At 44.7% G+C, this 16,631-nt stretch overlaps 1 protein-coding gene across 2 annotated transcripts in view; it reads left to right on the top strand.

The window, feature by feature from the left end:
* ENTREP2 (endosomal transmembrane epsin interactor 2) overlaps positions 1–16,631 on the top strand; it is a 458,153-nt gene that overhangs the window by 372,225 nt on the left and 69,297 nt on the right. For both annotated transcript variants that reach the window (XM_075006820.1, XM_075006819.1), the window contains exon 5: positions 353–460. In XM_075006820.1, the coding sequence (XP_074862921.1) occupies positions 353–460 (108 nt within the window). The remainder of the gene's footprint in view (positions 1–352; positions 461–16,631) is intronic.

Below are 16,631 nucleotides of genomic sequence, written 5' to 3'. Positions count from 1 at the left end.
GTAACAGTTGTTTGTTGCATTTTGCCGAAGAAAAGTTGTAGTGGTTTGTGTACTAACAGTGGAGTGTGGAAACTGAAACACATAAAAACATATTTTTTTGTCCTCAGATGCATCTCTGAATAATAGTCTGCTTTTGTTTTTATTATGATTTTGTGAGTGTGTGTGTGTGTGTGTGTGTGTGTGTATTCAGAGAAGAGAAATGGTTGCATGCTGAGTGAATTATACACAGCTGATTATATCAAGTCAATAACAAATGACAACATTTATTATCAAATCTGCTAAAAATATTTGCAATCCTGTCATCTGTATCACCCAGATAAGAAGTGACATTCTGATGTGTGTCTTTTCGCAGGATCTGTTGTTCAGCGTGTGTGCACTCAATATCATCTCCACAATTGTCTGTGCTTTGGCAACAGCAATGTGCTGCATGCAGATGGTCTCTTCTGATGTTCTGCAAATGGTGAGTACATTTTAATGAATATTCTCACTGCCAATATGTCTGTATGTTATGTATAGATCTCTTTGCATGTATGTGTTTTATACATGGGGCATGTAAAATCAATGATGATTGATGTGGTATAAAAGTTTTGTCAGGAAAAGAGATTTTGGAACAGCTAAGAAGTGACCTTTAACTTCACAAGTAACAAGGTGCAGTTGTCAGCCATCATGCTGTCTGTATAAGTAAGAGCTGGCAAACCTAGACAGCGCTGCATTAGTGTCGCAGCAGGAGCAGAGGACATACACACAAAACAGCAACAGCTATATGTGCAGTCATACACTTTAGTATTTTGCACAGAGATGGGAGGAAGGACTGGCCCAACTAATTACGTAGGCATAGTTAAAAATCCTATTTTAGCTGGAAAATACAACAGTGAGCCTGAACGGGTTATAGAAAGTCGACCATGTGCTGGTGTAGGTATCTGGGTGGTGCAACATTTTGTTAGCTGCCATAGTTACTGCATTTTAATCAAGTAACGTACACAGGTGCTGTAACTACGGTGCACCCTGGCTTGAAGTGGTTTCTGTTATACGCAGGGTTTACAGTTTGGTTAAATGGCTCTCTGCACCCCCACTGTAAAAATTGTTCCAGTATCCTTGGTGATAGATGGATACAAATCCCTTCACATGCCATCAGCTGGTTACAAAATTGATCAGAAGTTTTTTTGTGTTTGGAACCTTAGATAATTGGTGGTGGAGAGTGTGGGCTGAGGAGGTGATATTTGTTAGCGGGTGCAATGAAGTCAAAGCTCTAAAAGTGACGTTAAATGCAATTTCTCATTGGGTGTCTCCACCATGTAAGTTGTGTATGTGTGTGTTTTAATAAACAGACATGCAATGCTTGTTCCATCATCTTTTTCTTTTATGTCTCATACAGGCTACGTCTACACTAGCCCCAAACTTTGAAATGGCCACGCAAATGGCCATTTCAAAGTTTACTAATGAAGTGCTGAAATGCATATTCAGCGCTTCATTAGCATGAGGGTGGCCGCGGCACTTCGAAATTGATGTGCCTCGCCGCCGTGTGGCTCGTCCTGACGGGGCTCCTTTTTGAAAGGACCCTGCCTAGCTCGAAGTCCCCTTATTCCCATGAGCTGATGGGAATAAGGGGACTTCGAAGTAGGCGGGGTCCTTTCGAAAAGGAGCCCCCTCTGGATGAGCCGCGGGCAGTGAGCCGCATCAATTTCGAAGTGCTGCGGCCGCCCGCATGCTAATGAAGCGCTGAATATGCATTTCAGCGCTTCATTCGTAAACTTCGAAATGGCCATTTGTGTGACCATTTCGAAGTTTGGGGCTAGTGTAGACACAGCCACAGTGTTGAGAAGAGATCTGTTATTTCAGATTGTGAGAAAGAGTGTTCAAAATACTAATCAAAATATTATTTTTATCATATTGTGTATTTTGTACAGAACCAGAGGTCTCTTTTTTTCCTTTCTGTAAATGATCTCAGCTGCAAGATGCCTGATAACTAAAGGACTTGATCACAAAGGAGTTTTCTCACCTTTCATTAATGAAAGAGAGAATAACTGATGCTCAGCCCTGATAAGAGCCTTCTGTCTAGAGTAACAATAATGTCATGCACTCGGGAGTAAAACGATGAATATTCAGAGAAATTTAACTCATGATTGTTTTATGTCATTTAGCAGCACATTTCACAGCAACAAAAACATACCAATGACAGTGTTCCCACCAGAATATTAATGTGCCTGGTTGCTCTTCTTTTCCTGACAGCCATGACTGGACTGAAGATTATTTCATTTTCCTAAAAGCTGAACCACACTCAACATTTTTTTTCTTTATGATCCCTTTTTGTGACAAGAAATTTGAATGGGAAATAAAATGAATTAGGCATAAAATTGTATATATTTTTCTATCCCTTTTCTCAATTTCCTTTTTTCTTGTTCTTTGTTCTCCCGGATTCTCCATTTTGGATGTCTTTCCTCACTTTCTGTTCTGCACTTTGTTTCTGTTTTTTTCTGTTCCCATGTAAATTCTTCAAGTTTTCTGGCTTTCCCATATTTCTTTCTTCTCATGGCTTTAGATACTACTTATTTTTCTTGATTTCAGGGACAAGAGGTCCAAAACAGCCTATCTTTTCTCTCCTTAAGATACAAATATCCTTTCCTATTTATCCCTGATTTTTTCCCCTCTCTTCCTTTCCTTCAGCTTTCTGGGCCAGATCCTCAGCTAATGCGCTGGGAACATTAGAGATACACTTTCTTCTATCAGCTGAACATCTGGGCCGGAGGTTTTCTTTTCTTTTCACTGTCCTAAGCCCAAAGGCCCTGTTAACACAAAGCCTTTTAACTAAGTTTGTTTCTCCTCTTTTCTTTATAGACTCCCCAGTCTGATTCAGTTCCTTGCTTCCAAGTTCGTGTTCCCTTCTTTCTTTCTTTCTCTCTCACTAAAACACAGCAAATGTCTATTGGCATCTTGTGACAGGAGGGTGCCACCTTGGCAATGCTAAGATGATAATATGGGGTAATGTTTGTAGTTGTAGATTAAAATGATTTCACATATTTTCATTCAGTGCCCTGTTATTACTCTTCAGAATAATTAGATCCTCCCCTTGTGCCAATAAAATGTGCTACTTCATTACTGTACATAATCAAGCTGCAAGGCGCAATCCTGCCCTGCTGCAGACTAAACTGTATGGTGTAGTCTTTCCCTTCTGTGATTCTGTATTCTGCATTAGCACGTTCCTTGTCCCAAAAGTTAGTCAGATGGAAAAACTGTTTGTTCTTCTTCAAGTGCTTGCTCATATCTATTCAAAGGAGGTGTGTGCTCACCATATGAACAGCTGCTGGCAAGTTTTACCTGAGCTGCTATCCATCCGTTGGGTTGGCTGTGAAGCCCTCTGAAGTGGCACAAGTGTGGTGCACTGTGTATGAGCCAGCCAACCAGACCATCCCTCAGTTCCTTCTTACTGCCAGTGATGACTGCTGGAACTGTGGATCCTTTACTTTACAAGAGCCACATGTCCCTAGTGTTGCCACCTCTTCATTTTGTGTTTAGTAGTTGTAAGGGTTAGCAGTTTTCCCTTCCCACCCATGTTCCCCTTGGGGCCTGGGGCATGCCGAAGGACTTGCCTCAAGTCCATGTCAACAAGTGACCCCCACAACTTGTATCTCTGGTGCTTGGATGAAGCCCACCAAGCTTCAAGCTGGCAAGCTCACAAGTGTAAGATCTGCAAGGCCTTTTGGAACATGGATTCTCCTTCATTGAGGAAGCCTCTGTTATTTCCAGCTGGTCAATGTCTGCAGACCCTCACCTGCCCAGTGACAAGGTGGCTCCCCAATGGCAACCTCAGGAGTGGTTTTGAACATCCTGGGCCATCCATCAAACCCAAGGCATGATGCCTGCTCCCCTCAGTGGCCCCCTCCATGTCCTGAATGACAGAGGAAACATTCAGACATCCTCTGCACAAGGTCAGGTGCCATCTGTGACACTCCTTCCTGAGTCCAGGCTGGACACCCCACCCCACATGCAGGGGCAGCCAGGGGTTGTGCAGATGGTTCTCCCTCCAGTAGCTCCCTCAAGTTCCCTCCTAGATGAGACAGTGGTGGGAATTTCCTTCATAGGCCTTCCCCCAATCGACAATAGAGCTCTGCAGGGCCTCCTCCGAAAGGTACCCTTAGCCTTGACCTCCCAGTGGAGGAGGTGATTGAAGAGGGTGACCTATGGTTGACATCCTTCATGGGTGGCCCTCCCCATTAACAAAACTGTACTGGTGTCAGCCAAGAGTATCTGGCAAACACCTGGCTCCATCCTCCGACTGCTAAGGGGGTAGAAAAGAAGTATTTTTTCACTGTCAAGGGCTTTGAATACTTATTCACCCAACCTGCACTGTATTCTTAGTAGTGGAGGCAGTGAATGAAAAGGAACAACAGCATCACCAGGCCTCAGCACCGAAGTCTAAGGACACTGAATGTTTGGGCTTATTAATCAGTAAGGTCTACACATGAGGGGGGCCTGCTGCTCAGGGTAGTGAAGGAGCTAGCTATCCTGAGTTGCTACAGTTATAACTCCTGGGCCTCCCTAACAGGTGGCACCTGATCTTGTGCAGAGGATGTCTAAATGTTTCCTCTTTCACTTGGGGCATGGAGGGGGCCACTGAGGGGCAGCAAGCATCATGCCTTGGGTTTGATGAAAGGCCTAGGATGTTCAAAACCACTCCTGAGTTGGCCATTGGGGAGCCCCCTTGTCCCTGGACAGGTGAGGGTCTGCAGGTGTTGACCAGCTGGAAATAACAGAGGCTTCCTCAAATTCAAGGACATTATGTTCCATCCTGATCTAAGGTGGAAAAGCAGTTTCCCACACTTTTCTACAGGCTTCCCTGGATGTGGTGGATTCAGAAGCACAAGTGCTTGACTCTGACATAGCTGAGTGGCAGGATGCTTGGCTCCAACTTTCTGAGATTCCTCCTGAGGTCTAACAAACTATTTCACGATCTTCCTTTGGGTGGGGTGGGACTTTCTGCCAAGAAAACAAACTTCCATCTACATAATCTCAAGGATTTCCAGAATAAGATGAACTCCTTGGGCATGCATACCCCATCCATGCAGCAAAAGGTGTTCATCCCTACCCCTTGCAGAGGTCCGTCCATCCTCATGCTGGGCCTGACTGCTCCCAGTGACAGCCATGCTAGTCGCATCAGAAACTGTCCTTGGTGCAGGCTGGTACCCGATCAGGCCAGATGAAATCCTCTTAGGGGTCCAAGATGTCCTTTTGAAGGTTCTGGATCCTTCCCTGACTTTCCTCAGCTAATTGTCCCACTTTCACTGCACCTGAACTACCATCTCTTCAGACTGCTGGGTCCTTTGGGCAGCAGAAATTAGCTATTCTATCCTGTTTCACTTCCTCCTATCTTCCCACCCTCTTCAGGGACCCCTTTCCTGAGCAACTTCCCCTTGAGGAGTTTCTCACACAACTGAATCAGTGGGCAGGGGAGGACTTTCTTCAGGATTTCAGAGGCAGGGTTTTCTAATCCCAATATTTCCTTGTCCCCAGGACCAAGAAGGCCCTTCATGCCATCCCAGACCTCAGGGAACTCTGGAAGTTTATTGTCAACCACACGTTTCAGATGGTTTCCCTGGGTTCCATTATCCCTTACCTGGATCTGGGGGATTGGTATGTCACCCTCAATGTAAAGGATGTCGGCTTTCATATTTTGATCAAGCCTTTGCACAGTTGATACCTGTGGTTTCTGGCGGGGCAGTCACTCTTCCATTTCATGGCTCTTCCCTTCGGGCTTTCAGTGGTGTCCTGGGTGTTTACCCAATGTATGGCAGTGGTGGTGACCTTCCTCAGACACCATGAGGTCCAGGTTCACCCCTGTTTGGATGACTGGCTTCTGCAGGGCTCATCCTTCTGCTACATGGAGGCACATGCCACCTTTACCAGAGCAACATTGGACCAGTTAGGTCTGTTGCTCAACCACGAGGTCTACTCTCATTCCTATGCAAAGGATCAAATTAATTGGGACAGTGCTGGATACCGCCAAGGCATTCCTGTTGGAACACAACTTTGGGGCTTTGATGGAGATTCTGAAATCTACTTCCAACTTTCCAGTGACTACAGACAGAATGTGCCTCAAACTCCTGGGTCGAGCCCCTCCAGTCTTGGCTAGCATTATTGTCGGTGGTGGGACAACGTCAACATAGTTATCATGGTGTCCCACCACATTGCTCATGCCCTCTCGTGATGGCTGGACCCCGACTGGTAAAAGTCAGCATTCCCTTTCATCCTCCACCATCTCTAGCTTCCACACCAGGCAGAATATTTTCCTTCTTGTTTTCTACCCTAAGGCTCATTAGACCTCATGGGAACAAAGGCCACACTCCTCTGTCAAGCAGGCTCTTGCCTTTTACATCATCTGGACTAAGCTCTTTCACAAATCCTCACAACTATTCATTGTATTGGTGGACTGTACGAAGGGGTTGCCAGTCTCATCACGGCGCATCGCTTCCTGGATTATGGTGTGCATTCAGATATTTTGTATTTCCCCGCTGCCTCTCATTGCTCATTTCACACAAGTACAGGCTTCTTCGGTTGCTTTCCTGGCTCATGTTCCTCTTCAGGAGATCTGTGGAGCCATGATGTGTTCTTCGGTACGTACCTTCACGTTGGACTACGTCATCATGCAGCTGTCTAATGTGATGCAGCCTTTGGTGCCGCGGTAGTTGAGTTAGCCATGTATTGAGTCTGACCCCTCCATCTGGTTGAGGCTTGTGAATCACCCCCTTAGAATAGATATGAGCAAATGCTCAAGGAAGAGGAAAGTTAGCTTTGTAAGTGTTGTTATTCAAGACGTGTAGCTCGTATCTATTTGATACCTGTTCTCCTTCCTGTCTTTTGGAGTATCTAGCAAGAAGAAACAGAGGGGACAGTCAGGTTGGCAGGATCATATATAGGGCACCACACGGCGGCACCAGCTCAGGGTGCTCCACAGATAGCAGCTAGGCTAAAAGCTTCCTGGCAACTCTGCATGTAACATACACACCTATTTAGATCTGAGCAACACATCTTGAAAAATAAAAGTTACAATGGTGAGTGACTGTTTATTATCAGGACTCCTTAGTGGGCTTTTGATAACAGCTGTTGATAATAATGGTGTTTTTTGGAATCACGTAATGTAATTCTGTTGTAGTATCCCATTTTCCCTCATGATGATGTAATTTCCATATGCTGTAGGTGCTGTATTGCTTAGCCACACAGAATTTACACATATCATAATCATGAGGAAATCTGCAACTTATACTACATGAATCTTCTTTCTTTGGGCTTGTGCATGCAATAGTTGTGCAAATTCACATGTTGAAACTCACTGTATTCTATTACATGTCGATATTTACATTATGTACATTTGATGTACTGACCTTGTACTTTAAATAATTTGCAAAAGGTACATGAGTTGTGAGGAAGCTTTACATATTTCTACTAAACTTTAGGGTAAATTTGCCAGTGAATTAGAAGATCCTACATTGTTTTTTAAAGAACCTGTACTTTCAAGACTAAAGGAAAATATATTCATTTTAGTTTTCTAACAGCTCCCTCCTTGGAATATAAAACCCATTGCTCTTTGAATCACAATAAACAATTCTGCCATGTCTACCTAAAGGTATAAGAATAATTCCTGTGGAGCTACCACTTCAATCAATATGAGCAAAAACAAAGGTGTCCAGTTCTCACAATTTTTGTTTTACTCTCTAGATAAGGAAACTGATCACAAATAATCCTAAACTCAATTAACTACTTTGAGGATATTATTTAATGTTTTTATTACTTCCCATATGTATAATGAGAATAAGCATGCAAAGTCAAAGACCTTGAGGGAGTGGGTGATGATTACACTTGCCTGTATTATTCATTTCTTGGAGCCCAACAGTACCACCTTCTTGATATTTTTTTCTAATCCAGACTGCCTTAATGCTGGCTGTGCTCACCTCACTTTTTATGTCTGCTTTTTTAAATGTCACATATTTCACAGCTCTCATTTAATTTTACATTTCCTCGTGATAGTCTCATAATTGATTTTGGATGATGTTCAAACACCACCTGTCTGTTCAGAGCACTTACTTACTTGTAAGCAATGAACCAAAGTGAATATTTTAAATTATGCTTAGAGCTCTGTTTTTAGCATTGTCCTCCCTCCACTTTAAAATAATCCCCTATCCAGATTCAAATATCTTGGGAACAGTATTTGATAGTCTTTGTTGAGAAACTGCATATAAACCTTTAGTCGAGAGATCATCTTTCCAATATTTGTGGTACAAGGCTAACAGAGTGGGGCCCAGTTCCTGACTGGGGCCTCTTCCTGCTAGCAAAATTAAAATAGTAAATAATAACGTTCAAACATTAAATGTACCAGAACTTTGGCCTTTGATTAGTGTTAACCCTCCCTTTCCCCCCACCCCCACATTCTGAAATTCTGCACATATCCAACTTCAACATGACTTTGTCTGTCTGATGCTGATGTTGATGTTGTATCACTGACTCAGTTTTCAATACTGATTATCTAGCTTCATTACCATTGGCGGGAAACAAGGAGGGGCAGGGGCTACTTGAGATCCCTCTGCTGTATGTAACTAGGTCAGAAATTGACATTGTTACCCTAATTTGCACTAGAGACTACCCATTGATTACACTCATATGTATTTTATTAAATGTCACTATTGGATTAGAGGAGAGAGGGGAACTAGCTTTCAAGCACACACCCATACACACACAGACCCTTCTCACACTCAGACACTTACATAGGCAAGCTCACACAGGTGAAGAGTTGCACAGGAACAGCAGAGGAAGCCATCAGGTCCAGTGTGTCTACCTACATGAATCCGGGGCGGTGAGTTGATTGTCGGACCCCCTTGTCAGCTTGCTCTCTTTCTTGTCAGTGTAGTATTCAGGAGCAGGCAGTCCCACCCATGCTGGAGAGAGCAAGAGGGGCCCTGGGCCAGAGGCTTTCTCCTGCCTCCCCAGCTAACAGAGACTAACTCCTGCAGAGTGTTGATGGCAAGAACTATAGCTTTGCATCCATCTTTTTGTATGTTTCAGTCCAAAAACAATTGTCCTGTCGCACTGCCGCAAACAATGTACGAGTCACCACCGCTGGCCCAAGACTCTATGACCATGCCATGTAGCTAACAGCAGAAGGGACTTTATCTTCTCTTGATGTGGTCTCTTTCTCTTCCTTGAGTGGGCTCTTTTCCAGGGCTCAGCTCCTGTTATTCTCTGTCCATCCAGGTGCTGCTGGCAGCTGGTTGTCCAGACAGGCTGCCTTCAGGAACTGATTCCATTGCGCACACACCCACATTCACACTTTCCTCACTCACACAAAGGAAAGCTCACTTCAGAGAAAGCAATTTCTTTTGCAAAGGAACAGCCAGGATTTCTTACGGACTTATGGTATCTATAAGCAATTTCTTACTACCTTACAATACTTAATATAGACTTAGCAGCTGCTACAAGCTTATGAAACAAAATATAACTATATAGAACACAGCTAAATCTATTTCACAAAGATACCATTACAAAACTAACAGAAGTTTACAGGACTTAAAACCAGCAGTGACTGAAAGTTATAGAACTTACATCTGTGTTGTGCTGGACTCAGCAAGAGGCTTTATACAACAAGCTTACTTTCAATAGACACAACATGATGAAACATGCATGGGAGATGAAATGATGATGCATGTTACTTGTATCATATAGGAATGCATTTAATTTTTTCAGCTACATGGAAAATATTGATTCCTAAATACAGCTATGCAGGAAATGGTTTTCCCATCCCATGAAAAAATTCAAAATTACAGACAGTATCCCATTCTATTTTAAGGTGGAAGTCTCCCAAAAATGGAGGCACGTCCTCCAGAATCATAGACTCACAGGGCTGGAAGGGACCTCAGGGGGTCATCAAGTCCAGTCCCCTGCTTCAAGCAGGATCAACCCCAACTAAGTCATCCCAGCCAGGACCTTGTCAAGCCGGGACTTAAAAACCTCAAGGGATGGAGAATCTACCACCTTTCTAGGCAACGCATTCCAGTGCTTCACCACCTGCCTGGTGAAGTAGTTTCTCCAAATATCCAACCTACACCTCTCCCTCTGTAACTTCAGACCATTGCTCCTTGTTCTGCCATCTGCATCGCTGAGAACAATTTCTTACCCTCCTCTCTACAGCTCCTCTTCAGGAAGTTGAAGGCTGCTATTAAATCACCCCTCAGTCTTCTCTTCTGTAAGCTAAACAAGCCCAAATCCCTCAGCTTCTCCTCATAGGTCTTGTGCTCCAGCCCCTTAATCATTTTTGTTGTTCTCTGCTGCACCTGCTCTAGCAAATCCACATCCTTTCTATACCAAGGAGCCCAAAACTGGACACAATATTCCAGATGTGGCCTCACCAGCGCCGAGTAGATGGGAACAACTGCTTCTCTAGATCTGCTCGAAATGTTCCTTCTAATGCACCATAATATGCCGTTGGCCTTCTTGGCTACAAGGGCACACTGCTTACTTGTATCCAGCCTTTCATAACCCCTAGGTCCCTTTCTGCTGTACTGCTGCTTAGCCAGTCGATCCCCAGCCTATAACAATGCTTGGGATTCTTCCGTCCCAAGTGCAGGACTCCACACTTCTCCTTGTTGAACCGCATTAGATTTCTTTTGGTCCAATCCTCCAATTTATCCAGGTCACTCTGGATCCTATCTCTACCCTCCAACAGATCTACCTCTCCCACTAGCTTTGTGTTGTCCGCACACTTGCTGAGGGTGCAATCCAGTCTCTCATTCCAGTCACTAATAAAGATGTTGAACAACACTGGCCCCAGAATCAAGCTTTGCAGCACTCGGCTTGAAACCAACCACCATCCAAATATTGAGCTACTGACCACTACCTGCTGGCCCCATCCATCAAACCAGTTTTCTCTGCATCTTACAGTCCCAGGATCCAGTCCATGCTTCATTAACTTACGGGCGAGAATGTTGTGGGAGACTGTATCAAAGGTTTTGCTGAAGTCAAGGTATATCATATCCAGTGACTTCCCCATGTGCACAAAGCCTGTTACCTCATCATAGAAACTAATCAGATTGGTCAGGCAGGACTTGCCCTTCATGAATCCATGTTGACTACTTTTGATCACTTTCCCCTCTTCCAAGTGCTCCAAAATGGATTCCTTGAGGATCCCCTCCATTATTCTCCTAGAGATTGAGGTAAGTCTGACCAGTCTGTATTTCCCTGGGTTGTCCTTCATTCCTTTTTTAAAGATGGGCGCTACGTTTGCCTTTTTCCAATCTCTCCCAATCTCCAAGTGTCTTCAAAGATAATGGCCAAAGACTCAGCAATGACATCTGCCAATTCCCTCAGTACCCTTGGGTGCATTAAATCCAGACCCGTGGATTTGTGTGCATCTAGTTTTTCTAGATAGCCCTTCGTTGGTTAGCACCATAGTGTGGGAGCTGTCTTTGTCCGTGAAGATGGAGGCAAAAAAAGCATTGAGTACTTCAGCTTTTCTTACATCATCTGTCACTAGATTACCTCTCTCATCCAGTAACAGCCCCACACCTTCTCTGATAACCCGCTTATTGTTAACATGCCTAAAGAAACCCTTCTTCTTACCCTTCATATCCCTTGCCAGCTGCAGTTCCAGTTGTGCTTTTGCTTTCCTGATTATTCCCTGGCTTTCTCCAGCCATATGTTTATACTCCTCCTTAGTCAACTGTCAACATTTCTATTTCTTGTACGCATCCTTTTTGAGTTTAAGGTGACTAAGGATTTCCTGTTACGCCAAGCTGTTTGCCTACCATATTTACATTTCTTACTATGCAGTGGAATGGTTTGTTCCTGTGCCTTCAGTAATTCTTTTTTCAAATACTGTCAGTTCTTTTGAACTCTTTTCCCCTTCATCTTCATTTCCCAAGGGATCCTGCTCATCAGTTCTCTCAGGGAGTCTGTCTGCTCTTTGAGATCAAGGGTCTGTATGTTACTACTCACTCTTCTTCCTTTCATCTCATGGTCGGTGCAGCTCAGGTTTCCACCAACTTTTATTTCTCCTACTAGTTCTTCCCTGTATGCGAGCAGCAGGTCAATTTGCGCACAGACCCTGGTCAGTTCCTTCAGCACTTGTACCAAGAAATTATCCCCAACATTCTCCAGAAACTTCCTGGATTGTCTGTGTGCTGCTGTATTGGTCTCCCAACAAATGTCCGGATGATTAAAGTCTCCCATGAGAACCAGCGACTGTGATTTGGAAGCTTCACTTAGCTGTCTGAAGAAATCCTCATCTACCTCATCTCCCTCATCTGGCGGCCTATAACAGACACCAACTACAACATCACTTCTGCCTCTAAGCTCAACCCAAAGACACTCAACTGAATTTTCTTCCTCCTTGTACTGGAGCTCTGAGCAATCACACTGCTCCCTCACATCGAGCGCAGCTCCTCCTCCTCTTCTCCCGCCTGTCCTTCCTGAACAGTTTATAACCTTCCATGACCGTGCTCCAGTTATGTGAGTCATCCCACCACATCTGCATTATTCCAACCACCTTGTACTTCTTTGACTGTGCCAGGGCCTCTAATTCTTCCTCTTTGTTCCCCAGGCTTCTGGCATTTGTGTACAAGCACTTTAGAGAAGTTGGCCCAGTTTCTCGTCTTCACTTAGGAAAGCTACTTAATTGTTCCCTCCTGCTTCTCCACTTAGCTCAGAGCTTGTGTCGCCATCCCCTGATGAACCTAGTTTAAAGCCTTCCTCACTAGGTTTGCAAGCCTGCTCTCAAAGATGCTCTTTCCTCTCTTGTTAGGTGGATCCCATCTCTTCCCAGCAATCCCTGTTCACGGAAGAGAATCCCATGGTCAAAGAAACCAAATCCTTCTCTGTGACATCACCTATGCAACCACCCATTTAGCTCTGTGATTTGACGATCCCTACGCAGACCCCTTCCTTCCACAGGGAGGATGGACAAGAACACCACTTGTGCTCCATATTCCTTGATCTTCCTTCCTAGGATTATGTAATCTGACGTGATCTCATCAAGGTCGCTCTTGGCTGTATCATTGGTTTCTACGTGGAGAAGTCAGAAGGGGTAATAGTCTACAGGTTTAACAATTTTTCGCAGAGATTCTGTAACATCCCAGATTCTAGCTCCTGGCAAGCAGCAAACTTGCCAGGATTCTAGGTCTGGACAGCACATGGATAACTCTGTCCCTCTTAGGAAAGAGTCCGCAACCACCACCACACATCATCTTCTCTTAAGGGTGGTGGTCATAGAACCCGCATCCCTAGGACTGCACATCCCATACCTTAGAAACCATGGGGTCTCCTTCTGATCCATTCCCTGTATCACCTGTGCAGAGAGGCTGAAAGCGGTTCCTTAAATCCATTGGAATTGGGGAGACCTGATTTGGTTTTCTCCTGGAGTAACATGCTTCCAGTTCTCCTCCTTGTTTTGAGTAGCCTGCTCTTCCTGCATTATTATATGGTGCCTTCTATCCAGAAAGTCTTCGCTTTCTCTGATGGACCTGCGGGTTGATATTTGCGCCTCAAGTCCTCTAACTTTCTCTTCCAAAATGGCTACCAGCTTGCACTTAGTACATAGAAAATCCTTTCTATCATCTGCGAGGAAGACAAACATAGCACATGACGTTCAGGTCACAACAGCACACTTCTCACTAGTCATGCCACTGTCCATTTCTTCCCTTTTCGGAGAGTTCCCTTAGATGTTTCTAGTTCCACCTTGAAGAGCACAAGAGAAACAAAGCTATAAGAAAGGGAAAACAGATATGTGGCTCCCCCTAAGGCGAACTCCCTGGCAAACTCCCTGTTCGCTGCTCCTGTTGGTTCCTCACAGGGTTCGCCGTGGCTGCCTTCTTGTAAAGCTGCTAGCTGGTTAGGCCCAGCACAGAGCCTTTGCCTCCAATCTAATCAGCCCTTGAAGGCCCACCTGGAAGGAAGCTCTCCCAATACACACCTTGCAAACTTGCCAAACTGCCAAACACGCTTTCCAGCTGCCCCTCTCTGCAAAACAAAACAAATGTTCAGACACACGCACAGATATTCAACCCACCAGCTTGTAATGCAGCCCCCCAGATGCCACACTCACCTGAGCTCCTCTTGGAGGCTTTCCCAGGCAAACTCCCTGTTAGCTGCTCCTGTTTGCTGCTCACAGCGTTCACCATGGCTGCCAATAGCCCCATGGTTAAGGCACTTACATGCAAGATGCTGGCTCAAATCCTTCTTCTGACTATGTGACCCTATCCATCACAATACAGTGTCAGTCCCTCTGGCTCAGTGAGTACTTATTTATACTAATATGGACAATTCCTCTAGAAGCAACTGAGAGAGAGACACTTTTGACAGCCACTAGCATGATGGTTAGGTCACTTGTGGGGTGTGGCAGACAGTCAAGTCCCTGCTCTTAATTAGAGAGGTGAACCTGAGACCCACGTCCCTGGTGACTGCCCTCACCACAGGAATATTGTCTATTCTGGGGTGGGTCTTTCTGTCATTTTAACTGGAAATTCCATCCTGAAGTGAGAAATCCTTCCAAGTGAAAGTTTCATCAAATGAGATATATTCTCCATGAACAGTTCTGAGTTGACCAAAACACCATTTTCAGATTAAACAGATTTTTTGTCAGAAAAATCCCAGTCAGTTCTACTTCTAAATAAAAGTATCTATCAGCCACAATCTGCTCTGACTCATGATCATAAGGCAAGCAGTATTTTTAACCCAAGAAATTCAGTATGTTTCTACTGTTTCACTTCATTTTTTGAACCTAGTAAAATCTAAAAATAAGTTTGCCTAACTATAATATATTGTGTTGTTTGATTTAGTATCTGACAGCTTCATTAAGAGGAATGCACTAGAACAATATACTCCCCTTACATTTTCAAAAGCATTTACAGGGATTTACCTCCACAGCTCCCATCAAAGTCCGTTGACACATGTAGTTAACATCCTGCCCAGCACTCTTGGTAGCGTATGCACAGTGTGTGTTCTGTGATTGTTTGTATCTAAAATATACACAGGTGGGGTGGAGTGTCTCGCATGTCCTAGTTTCTGTCAGCCAGTTTTCTTGCACATGCCAGATCATTGGCTCCTTGCATTCACAGAATCACAGAATGATAGGGCTGGAAGGGACCGCAGGGGGTCATATAGCCTAGCCCCCTGCTTCAAGCAGGATCAACCCCCACTAAGTCATCCCAGCCAGGACGTTGTCAAGCCAGGACTTAAAAACCTCTAGGGATGGAGAATCCACCACCTCTTTAGGCAACACATTCCAGTGCTTCACCATCCTCCTGGTGAAGTAGTTTTCCCTAATATCTAACCTACACCTCTCCCTCTTAAACTTCAGGCCATTACTCCTTGTTCTGCTGTCTGACACCACTGAGAACAGTTCCTCACCCTCCTCCTTAGAGCTCCCCTTCAGGAAGTTGAAGGCTGCTTTTAAATCACCACTAGGTCTTCTCTTCTGTAAACTAAAGAAGCCCAAATCCCTCAGCCTCTCCTCATAGGTCATGTGCTCCAGCCCCTTAGTCATTTTTGTGGCCCTCCACTGAACCTGCTCCAGCAAATCCGCATTCCTTCATCAGTCCCACTAACTCCCAGCCCCTCTGTTTCAGCAGCTTCCTGCGTTCCCCCAGCCACATATTCTCAGAGTTTCCTAGTCCAAAATCCCCATTCTCCCCATGGCAGTTTCTGTATATGTCCCCATTCTGCCATTTCCCTCTGTGCCTCTATTCCCCTAATCTGCCTGAATGACAGGGACTTTGTGTGCCCTCTTGCTCCTTCACCCTACACCAAGGTCCCAATTTCCTGCAACTAGGGGTCTGTGTGCTCCTAATCCTCATATTCCCCATTTTATCCCCCAAGCCAGGAGCTCTGTGTGCCCCTGTTCTCCCTTAACCCATCTTCCCCAATAGGAGGGTTCTTTGTGCACATCCATTTTCCCCCAGTGGAAATTCTTTGTTCCCCCTTGCCCTAATACCAAGGTTCCCTGTTCTCCCCTTAAGCCGAGAGATGTTTGTTTTCCCATTCCCTTGCACCCCATGACAGTTCTCTGGGTACCTGGGACAGTGAGTCGCCTTCTTACCCCTGCTTTCAGAGTAAGAGAGCTTTGCTTTTGCCGAGCGGATTATCAGATCCCTTTCACTACCAGCCCTTTAGCCTTTGCAGGAGTCTCTTCTGGGCTATGCCAGCCCTGACTTTGCCTTGCAGCTTACCAATATGGGCACCCCATGTCCTTTTGAATCACTCCCCTGTGCTCTCCAACCCCAGACACTGGCTGCTCACAGAAATACTGGATCCTCTGCTCCAACCAGGACAGTGTAACCCAGTTACTAGCTTACCTTAGACCACACAACACCTGTGAGCACTTTAAATAATTTACTTAAGAAAGAATAAAGATTTAACTAGCAACAAGAGACAGTGATGGGAACAAATGGCTGTAATACAAAACAACCTCACAAAATCTGAACCAAGTCACAAAACATAAATCAACAGCATTTAAAGTACTTAGCTAATGGAGTAGGTTTTCCCCACAAAGTGCAGTCTGTTGCAGAGCTGGCTGGTTTCCCAAGAAGCAGGGGCCAAACAGTCATGAAAACATCCTTGCTCCACGAAGGTTTTCCCCAGTGAATGGCTCCAGAATA

This window comes from Carettochelys insculpta, chromosome 12 (assembly GCF_033958435.1).
Source record: "Carettochelys insculpta isolate YL-2023 chromosome 12, ASM3395843v1, whole genome shotgun sequence".
NCBI lineage: Eukaryota > Metazoa > Chordata > Testudines > Carettochelyidae > Carettochelys > Carettochelys insculpta.
Note: the sequence above shows the minus strand (reverse complement) of the source record. Positions and strands in the feature narration are given on the sequence as shown.